The sequence below is a fragment of the Tachysurus fulvidraco genome, chromosome 21 (genome assembly GCF_022655615.1).
Source record: "Tachysurus fulvidraco isolate hzauxx_2018 chromosome 21, HZAU_PFXX_2.0, whole genome shotgun sequence".
Taxonomy (NCBI): domain Eukaryota; kingdom Metazoa; phylum Chordata; class Actinopteri; order Siluriformes; family Bagridae; genus Tachysurus; species Tachysurus fulvidraco.
In genome coordinates this window covers 5,659,635-5,670,747 of record NC_062538.1, presented here as the reverse complement: position 1 = coordinate 5,670,747, position 11,113 = coordinate 5,659,635, and the positions used below count along the sequence as shown (strand labels likewise).

The 11,113-nt window shown below is 40.0% G+C and overlaps 1 protein-coding gene across 4 annotated transcripts in view; it reads left to right on the top strand.

Moving 5' to 3' along the window:
• Window positions 1-11,113, top strand: part of nrxn2a (neurexin 2a) — a 367,204-nt gene that overhangs the window by 64,324 nt on the left and 291,767 nt on the right. For all 4 annotated transcript variants that reach the window (XM_047805716.1, XM_047805715.1, XM_047805717.1 and 1 more), the window contains exon 2: window positions 4,320-5,506. In XM_047805716.1, the coding sequence (XP_047661672.1) occupies window positions 4,789-5,506 (718 nt within the window). In that variant the 5' untranslated portion in view covers window positions 4,320-4,788. The remainder of the gene's footprint in view (window positions 1-4,319; window positions 5,507-11,113) is intronic.

The following is an 11,113-nucleotide window of genomic DNA, read 5'->3' as shown; positions in this document are numbered from 1 at the left end:
CTATCTATCTATCTATCTATCTATCTATCTATCTATCTATCTATCTATCTATCTATCTATCTATCTATCTATCTATCTATCTATCTATCTGTCTGTCTGTCTGTCTGTCTGTCTGTGTGTCTATCTATCTATCTATCTATCTATCTATCTATCTATCTATCTATCTATCTATCTATCTATCTATCTGTCTGTCTGTCTGTCTGTCTGTCTGTCTGTCTGTCTATCTGTCTGTCTGTCTGTGTGTCTATCTATCTGTCTGTCTGTCTGTCTGTCTGTCTGTCTGTCTGTCTGTCTATCTATCTATCTATCTATCTGTCTGTCTGTCTGTCTGTCTGTCTGTCTGTCTATCTATCTATCTATCTATCTGTCTGTCTGTCTGTCTGTCTGTCTGTCTGTCTGTCTGTCTGTCTGTAATTAATTGAATTCTTTATCTTGTAATTACAATATAAATTCTCACTTAATGATTATCACTTGATCATTGGTTCCTGGGCAGAGTAGAGTATGTTGAGGGTGGATTAGCTAGGTTTAGTGAGTGGATTATCTAGATGGATGGATAGGTGGATGGATGGATGGATGATGAAGGGATTGATGGATTGACTGACTTTATGGATTGCCAAAGTTAGGGGTTGGTGGGTTTGATGTTGGGCTGTCAGTAACGCAGGGGTAAAAACAGACCCAACTGCAGAATAGCGTAAAATAAACAGGTTTAAATAACTAAAAACATGAACCAAAGACACAGACACGGCATCAGACGACAACCAAATACACCAGAGGATTCTGCGCTAGTCAAGGCAACACGGCACAGTTAAATAGACAAGACAATGAACACATGAGGAACAGGTGTGCAGAGACGGGGAGGAGTAAAGGAGGGCAGGGACGACACGTGACAGGGAACATAAACAAGAACACGTGGCCAAAGTCCGGGCTGAGTCCTGACATGGGCAGATTTCTGTGGTGTTAAAGGTGTTACTTATATGTTTTCTTTTGAATTTCTTGTGGTTTGCCATTTTCTCTTTTCTGATTTTTATTTATTTAATTATGTATTTTTTTTTATCTTTGGAGATGAATAAAAATTGTATTTGAATAATGTTGTACATGAAAAACATTGCAATAAACCAAAAGAATAGGAAAAAGAAGGTAACATTTCTAGCAAAAGCACAAAAAAAAACTATAGCTATTTTATATTTTGTCTATTAAAAGTAATCTCTTAATATAAAAAATATATGAATGGAGAATAAAAAGGAAAACATTTATGCCAATAAACATCATTATTTAAATGAAATTAAATTAGATGAAACTTTACTTAATTTGATGGATTAATTTATTGTTTTAATTTAATTTATTGAAACTTAATTTAAGTAAAACAATGCCATTTCAAACCAGCAGCTCCAAGTCAGTTTGCGATTATTTAAAAAAATATATTATTAGTATATACACAGTATAAAATTATTATATTGATATTAAATCATCAAATCTTAAGCATTTGTTTTCAGTGATTTTTCGAGTAGCCTGGGTTTCCGTTTGTTTTCTCGGTTCCGTAAAACACAGAGAAATACTTCACCATGATAATCACATACTCTACAGACACATTAGATATTAATTACGTTAAAAGATGCCGTCCTTTGAATAGGTGGTTATATATCATTATAACCCTGGCAACGGTGCCATACAGAAGACTTGTGCCGCCATGACTACAGGAAAACACGCAGAACGTTTTGTTAGGTCTGGCTCCCCGACTCTGCTCATCATTATGCTCCATGATGAAGTGATGCATCATGCTCAAGGGCAGATAATGACCTTAATGACAAAGACTGAGCAGAAGGAGAGAGAGAGCGAGAGAAGGCACAAGGATGGTATTTGTCTCTATTTGGAATCCTAACATAGCCGTAATTAAAATGTACATTGTGTTTAACAAGGCTATATCTCTTCAGTTCCAAATGAGAAATACGCCGAGCGAACACGTGCTGGTGCTGTATGAGGTATGAAGGAAAAGTGAAGCATAACTCAATGCTTTATGTGATGCTCTGTGTGTCCGAAACAACACGCCTTATTTATTTATTTATTTATTTATTTATTTATTTATTTATTTATTTATTTATTTATTTATTTGTGGAGTTTTTTCTGTCGAGAGTTTATAATCCCAGAGAAAATTTAACCCACTGCTCATCTCCTGTGTTAAAAAAGAAATTACATGGATGATATATCTGAATTGGCAAAGGACCGACTGTCATAGGAGGCAATCTGATCTAAATTGAACTACTTTTCATTCCAATTATTCTGGAAGTGTCTCATTTCCCCTCCCATCCCTTTTCTTTTGTGCAGAACAGCTGATGTACACCACTGCAAGCTGCATGAAAGACATTAATAGTTACTAAGTCCTATGGCTCCTGCACAAAACGCAGAGCTTTCCACAGGGACGACTTTCTCTAGATACGTCACATCTGTTTCATTGTTTCCCTGCATTTCTACACTGAGAATGTTTTAGACAACGGTGCAAAAAAAAAAAAAAAGTGGTTTTCTACAGCGTTTATTGGAAAGTTATCCCCCAAGGAGAAGACACCACAGTCGACAGACAGAAAGCTGCTTTTATCACTTTCGAGGTCTTTAAGGAAGTATTGTGCACGATTGCACTCATTAATTTTCCAGCAAATGAGAAATAAGACTCCCAATTAGTTTGATGGAGTTAATTTCTCAGGCTGTGTGAAGCCGAGTTTATTGTACAGGATCTAATTCTTATTGAAGATGATGAGACCAGAGATGGGTCTGGATGCTTCTCACTTTCTGAAGGTCTTTTATACTTTTTAGCCTAAAACAGGATGCCATGATTTGTCCCTCTACACAAGCTTCGTGTTCATGTTTAAATGACTCTAATGAGCATGCAGTAGATGATAAATATTCCTCAGTAATTTGATGGCATTTTGCAAAACCTATGATCTACAGTACACTGTGAACTAAGACTGCATCTGGACCATATCTTCAGACTGAGTACGAGTAGAATCAGAGACACCAGCTAAGATGTTATTTAGCTCTCTTCATGCTTCTCTGGTTTGCATGCAAGAGAGCTGAATAACATCTTAAGACGGTAACATGAACGGTTTGGTTTCTAGTTGCCACCACAACGGAGTCATGGGACCTGTCTTGTTTTCAGAAGGTTTATGTAATGATGTTGATGAAAATAAATTTAGCATAGTGTTAAACCCTGGAAGTACGTATACCGTACCTCAGCGCCCAGTGCTCGCTAAACCGAACTGCTCTCCTGTATAACAGTTTCTCTGCTTGACTACCTTTCCTTGGCACTCACTTGATACACTATTTGATACTGATCCGGTAGACACGGTTTAAACGCAATAGGATTCTTTATCAGTATTACTTTTATTCTTAGAAGAGTTTGCTCTAAGCATTCACTTGTTTGCCATAATTAATTGATGTGCATCCAGATTGTCAGTCATTTCATGTGTTTTGTTCATAGGTGTGACGGCGTACAGAAGAATTACGTCATTATGGGCCTTTTTACACCTGGTCACGTCATGTGTTTTCTCTGATCCGATAGCTATCTGATTTGTTAAAACTGTTCCATTTACATTAGGTCACATAAATACGTCTTGGCGAATCGGATATCGATCCTGTCTTTTTACTCCCGCCCAAAATGCAAATATATTTGACCTGATATCCGGGGTAATTGAAATGGAACAGCATTTACTGTTTGCTGCATTGTCGCCGGCGGCAGCAGCGCATTTTAAGTCCCGACGAGACGCCTGGATGAAAGATCACCTGCGAGTGACGTACTTCCATTTGGGAGGAGTATAGCGCTGACGTATGTGGCTTGAACAACCACATGCATTTACACCTGTCCAGTTTCATCTGAAACACGTCCCAGACCACATCCTGAAGTGGTTTGAACCATCGGGTTTATATCCGTCTCGAAAACGTTTCGGAGGACATTTAGACCTGGTCTTTTTACCATCGGATAGCTATCGGATCACAGGAAACGCTTGAAGTGACCAGGTGTAAAAAGCCCCATTGACTCACTTGGTATCAGATGATGGAATTTTTCTATTAATAAGGGAACATAATATTAAACATTGAATTTTTTTTTTACTTCTTCTCTTCTTCTAATAAAAAAGATCTAATATTCTAGATTAGAATAGATATTTTGCTGTCCATTTGATCAAACATAGAACATAGCTAATGAAAGGACTGGTGGCAGGAATACAAATGATATTTTTTGATCTATTATTACTTTGCTTTGCTGGTTTTTCTGGTGTTTATCCATAGATACTAATGAGGATTTAACATGTTATTTGCTTGCTTTCTTACAGGCCTGGGCAACAGAGGATTGTGGTAATGGCATCTATCCCCGCTGTGATGTGTCTTTGATCAGTGGAACATTGGCAGACTGTCTCTGGATGGAACAGTAGAAGAGTTAATGAAAGTCATGCGTTCCAAATGCAAACAAACCGACGACGAATGAAACCCAATTCATTGTTCATCTAAATGCGGATCGTTGCGAACAGAACATGTGGAATCGAGTAATATTTTGAATCAGACCCGGATCTTGGAGGACTTTTCCCTAAATGTATCCTTTCATGGAAATACTGGAAATCAGGATGGAGAATAAAGTCAAAAGAAACCGTTACTAGGGAGTTTTAGAATCTGAGGCCATCTATTTGTACAGTGCTATTTTTGAAAAGGCCAAATACATTAACACACCACACTGGGAATACATTTCTCCTCTGCTGTGGAGAAACAGAACATTAAAAAAGCAGGATTTAGGAGCGTGCGTCAACGATGATGGCAAGGAAGTGGAGGTGTAGTGGGAGGCGACTGCGGATCTTGGTGCTGCTGTTACTGCTGGCGGCTTCATCACTGGCACTGGAGTTTGATGGCCTGCCAGGCCAGTGGGCACGTTATGGGCGTTGGGAAGCTGGCGGTACGGGTGAACTGAGCTTTGCGATGAAGACCAACGTGAGCGAATCCGTCCTACTTTATCTGGATGATGGTGGCAACTGTGACTTCCTGGAGCTGCTGATCAGCGACGGTCGCCTGCTGTTGCGTTTTGCCCTGCACTGTGGTGAGCCTGCTACGCTCCACATGGAGACACCTGTCAGTGATCAGCGCTGGCACCGAGTGCAGCTGGTGCGCAACTACCGCCACACCACGCTGACGGTGGACAGCGAGGCCAAGGTCGCTGAGGTCAAATCCAAGCGTAAGGAGATGGTTGTGGCAAGCGACCTGTTTGTGGGTGGAATTCCCCCCGATGTACGCCTTTCGGCGCTTACCTCAAGCACTGTCAAGTACGAGCCTCCGTTCCGGGGCCTGATTGCCAACCTAAAGCTAGGAGAATCTGCTCCTGTCCTTCTGGACAGCCAGGGTGTGAAGATTGATCTGGAGTACCTTTGCACCAAGCAGAACCCCTGTAGCAATGGAGGGCACTGTTCTGTCTACCAGAGCGATGTCCTGTGTGACTGCACCAACACTGGCTACAAGGGAAAGTACTGCACTGAAGGTAAGTCTGGCTAGAAATATGCACCCACATGAATATTCATGACATTTGACAAACTCCACAAAGTCAGTACATGGTATAATAAAGGTTAACCATTTGTCCCTGAAGGTACTCTACAGATTTAGAAGTTCCTTATTATTAATGATTTGGGTGAGTGTTTTCTTTATCGTTCTTTTTTGCTCAGCTGGAGTTCCAGTAAGACTGCTGAGCAGAGACCATGTGGGAGTCCAGGCTTTTTTTGGAATAATGAAACAGTCTTGTTAGTGAAGAGCTGCCTTCTGCCCATGGCTAGGTTTACAGTTGCAACTTTCCAAAACATCATTACATTGGATTCACGACTTAGATGCATGGCCGAATACGCCATTTTGAATACACCCCTTATAAAGTGTGCTTGCGAGTCACATATCTACACTCTGATGCTATTTCAGTTTACGAAATAAATGCTGCGTTGGGATCACACGTTCATTTTAATTTGCGAGTGACAGACAAGGATTTCTAACACATACAAGAGATACATGCTCTTTAGCTATGCTTATATTTTTCCCAGTTTAACCTACATGAAAAGTACACACTTGCATGTTCATGCCAATATGTCGATCCTTTATAATGGCGGATAAATGAAGTTTATTAGCTAGCCACGTTTGTTCCCTCAGAACATGTACAGCTGCAATGGAGAAAAGGCGCTCTGGAAAATCACATCAGTACAACTGTAAAATATATCCAGAGCGATTTACATTTTTTATCTCATTTTTATACAACAGAGCGTAAAGGGCCTTGCTCAGGGGCCCAGCAGTGGCAGCTCGGTGGACGTAGGAATCGAACTCACAACCTTCCGATTATTAGCACAACACCTTAACCACTAGGCTACCACATCCCCATGGCAGTGAAACATAAAATATGCCTCACTGCCATCATCGTGCAAGCAACAATAATAGCAATGATTTTCACTCACCTAGCATTTTCTGTAGACATTTATTTTAATCACGGTGTTGCTTGCTTGGTGAACAAAGTGCAGAAGTGTCCATGTGTGATTCGTGCTCAGTGCTCGCTGAACTGAAGTGCTCTCACAAGCAACAGAATCTCAGCACACGTCCCTTCACGCGGGAGCAATTCACAGTGCTATTTTAAACGACCTCACCCACCGACGCCGTTTCGTGCTTTCGGGTTGGCCGCCCTGACACTCTTTATTAAATGTAACGTTCAACTAAGTGTACCGTTCGCTAAGACGTTTTAGCAGGTTACTTGTGTCGTAGGAAGATTGCAGTTTGTCGATGTCCACAATGTCGCCTGTTCGATCTGTGCCGTCTGTTCGCTAACGCTACAACGTAAACTAGGCTATCACATTATATCATGTGTTAATATAGAATGTAGAAGTAAATCAGCATGGCATCGGCCCATTAGCAGTTTCGGTATCGTTGCCTTCTTAATACAAAGCATCATAAATCTGCAGAATATTGCAGACAGTTTTAAAAGCAGACACTACATCTAAGTTTATTCTATGCATATTATAGAAAGTACGACGCACATCAGCAGACCGGTTCATGTTAATTTGATGTCGAGTGGTTACCATGTGTCTAGGAAGCATTCAAGGTACCATACCGTGTGGAGGCTAATTATGGTCATTCGGCAGCATGTCAGATCTTTGGAGATGTCACAAAGCACTGTCATTATAAAAGTATGAAACATAACAATAAATCTCCATGGCTCTGTACGGAAATGCATTCAGTCAGTATGTCTTTTTCTAACTGAAGTATGGATGGTGGCAGTGACTCATGCTTGGCTTTTTGCTCGAATCAGCCTCAGAATACCAATTTGGAAGCTGTGTGTGTGTGTGTGTGTGTGTGTGTGTGTGTGTGTGTGTGTGTGTGTGTGTGTGTGAAGTGTTTATCTCCTCTCCAGTGAGGTGATGGCAGTGTCAAGAAAAGCAGAAATTTAGCATGTATACTTTGAATTATGCCCAAATATTTACTCGGAGAAACAGAGATATGCGGACTCTGACACCAGGCGCTTTTTCCACCCAAAGTTTTAAGAGCAAATTGTATTATGCTGTTATAATACAGTGTCGAGGGGAACAATTGATTCTCTCTTGCCGTACTGTAAGTCCCTTTTACTTTTAGGGATTATTCCCTCATAAGAGTTACACACAGACCAAACAGAGAATTATTCCTATAATCAAGAGTCAAGCCGTATTTCCTGTCTCCCTCTACCGATTCAACAAATCCTTGATGGAATTGTTTGAGCTCATCAAACAGAAGCAGCTAATTACGTGGACATCCACAGAAGATTTGTCGCCGTATCAGAACGTGTGACGAGCTGGAATTAATTCACTCAACGTCTTTCTGGCATTTAGCAAGCCCATAGCTAGCTTTCTTTGTGAAATTGTTGATACCGATGGTTTGATTCACTCTCAAACTGTAGCGCTCCTCATGAAACCTGTAGGCCTTTTCTACCAGAATGGGAAAGTAGGCCAATGGGATGAATTACACATTGTCCTCTAGCATGTAAATCATCTCTCATGCTAATGCTAATGAATCACAGCCATGCTTATTAAGTCGCAAAAAAAAAACTGCATAAAACGTACAACGCTGTTTAAACCATCGGTCCTCCAGGGAGCTCCTTTAATCAGCGATGTAACTTTCATATAAGCCACAAAGAATACGAGTTTAACCTATAACTAAAACCTTATAAAAAAAAACATTAAACCCATCAGCGAATAAACCACAAAACAGAAACTGTCCTATAAAGTGCTTAGAGATGTTCTGCTCTTTGTTAACAGTCATGATGCAGCTCAGTGCTGCTTTTAGAGTTACAGTACTACTTTATCCTTGAATCATTGCATTGTTTCCACAAGCTTGGCCTTGATGATATCCGATGTCTGAAAGATAAGATTAGTTCCCCTTTTCTCTGCGCTCATTTTCTGTGGTGTACCTCAAGGCTCAGATCTAGGTTGTTTTTTGTTGTTTTTTTCTCTTTATATACACTCATAACAATTTGTAACCATTACTAAGATGTTTTCTGCTCACGGCCAATCGTTAAAGCCCTTTTTTATAGATGATCCGTAAAGTAAAGCGTGGTTATATGCAGCACACAAGAGACAGTGATCTGTTAGGGTGACTCCAGCAATCAGCATCAAAATGCAGTAACTGCAAAGCAAAGCAAAGCAAATCACATGAACTGAACTTAAAGCAAACAATATGTTCAGTGAAAGAGGGAATTTGTGGGATTTTCTAATCACAGCCAAGACATGCTGTTAGGCTTCCTGTCTTCAGGACACATTATGTTATTATACAGATGTTGTGGATTCAGTCTTAAAATTTGACAAAGTTTTCTTTCTACACTTAATGTTTTTTTTTTTTTTTCAGAATACAGAGTAAAAGTTATCTGTATCTGTATATGTATGTGTGTTGGTATGAGAATTAAGGAGTCTGATGGCTTGGGGGAAGAATCTGTTATACAGTCTGGTTTTGAGGGCCCGAATGCTTCGGTGCCTTTTTCCAGACGGCAGATCTGCAGCTGCTCAGTATGCCATCGATAGTAAAATACGGTAAGGAAAAAGTGTGGAGATTCTCGGCTTTTTGAACAAAGAGACGCTGCTGGGCATTTTTGAAGTTCTCCGGCAGGTGAACGTCAAGTAATCGACGGAGGATCCGTCGATCGATGTAGAATCTGTCAATGTTCAGAGGAGAATGGGCGCTCTGTGTTCACCTAAAGTCAACAACTATCTTTTGTTTTGTCTACATTCAGAGACCGGTTGTTGGCTCTAAACCAGGCTGTTCTCTGTTTCACCTCCTGTCTGTATGCTGACTCATAGCGCTTGCTGGTGAGACCCACCACAGTCATCTTTTCAGCAAACTTGTTGATGTGGTTCGAGCTGTACTTTGTACAGTAGGAAAGGGTTGCTCAGTGGTTATTTCAATTCAATTCAATTCAATTCAAGTTTATTTGTATAGCGCTTTTTACAATGGGCTTTGTCTCAAAGCAGCTTTACAGAACATAAACATAGAGCAGAAGGTAAACATAAAGAGAAATATAAAGAATTAATATAGTAAAAATTCAAGATATACAGTATATAGTTCAGTGTGTATGTATGTATATGTATTTATCCCCAATGAGCAAGTCTGAGGTGACTCAGACAGCAGTGGTTAAGTTGTCGGACTACTGCTGAAGTTGGTAGCTCAAATCCCACGACCACCATTTACATTTACAGCATTTGGCAGACGCCCTTATCCAGAGTGACTTACATTTTTAGCTCATTTTACACAATTGAGCAATTGAGGGTTAAGGGCCTTGCTCAGGGGCCCAGCGGCAGCAGCTTGGTGGACTCGGATTTGAATTCTCAACCTTCTGATCTGTAATCCATCACCTTAGCCACTAGGCTACAACACCCCAGGCTGCCATCGCTGTCCCATTGCTCAGTTGTATAAATGAGATTAATGGAAGTCTCTCAGGATAAGGCTGTAAATGTACAGTGAGATTAGCAACAATATCAGCAGACTTGGCAAACAATACTTTTCAGGAATATCACTTTTGACTTAAAGCTAGTCAAATGAAGATGAAACAGAAGAAGGGATGGTATCTAACCCACATGTGGCTTCTTCCCGGATCGGATCTGTTTCCACCAGCGGAGCAAAAACAAACAGAATGTTTGGACATACTGCGTCCAAACTGTCTCTTAGTAGATATTAATTAAAAATGATTAATATGCGTACGTTCGGCTGGCAGGCTGTACGGATATAAATTCATTTACTCTCGCTTGTGTGATATTGTTTAAATGCGCAAAGATCTTGGTATAAATTCTGTTTTTTTTTTTTTTTTCTTCATTCCCACCACCAGCATTTATAGACCAGATTCATCATACAGTGAAATGTTCAACCGTAACACCCCTACAGCACAATTTCCTGTAATTGTTGCTCTCTGTCAGTCACTGCTGTCTAACCTGCTGTTAGTTTCAAATGCAGCTGTTAAGACTTCTAGCATTAGAAGAACAGGAGATGATATCTTTCGTACAGTGCCATTTTGCCTGCCTTTACTGGCGTCGCTGTTAAATACAGAATTGATCTGAGGGTTTATTATCAGTTTGTTAAGCACTCCATAGACTGTCACCATTTTATATTTATGACCTGCTCTCTCTCTCTCTCTCTCTCTCTCTCTCTCTCTCTCTCTCTCTCTCTCTCTCTCTCTCTCTCTCTCTCTCTCTCTCTCTCTCTCTCTGTTTCACTTCAAGGCATATTCAGACCCGTTCGTTTGTCTATTACATTTCTTAGTCATGCTTTCTTTTTTTACCTCAAATTTTTAGATCCATTTCTTTATTTTTCTTGCTTTTACATTATTTCAGAGTCCAGTTTATGATTAGATTACAGAAGGCCAGAACCTGAGAAAAAAGTTGATTATCTCAGTATTTGTACATTAAGGAAACATCCCATTGTTTTTATATTGCTATTTTTAACTATGGTTTGTTTTTATTACATTATTTAACATGGTGCTAATTCAAGTTATTACAGTACATCTAGCGATGGGCGATATGACAAAAATATTACATCTTTTCATGATATACACTCACTGTCCACTTTATTAGGAACATTTTGCAGTTATTCAGTCATGAGGCAGCAG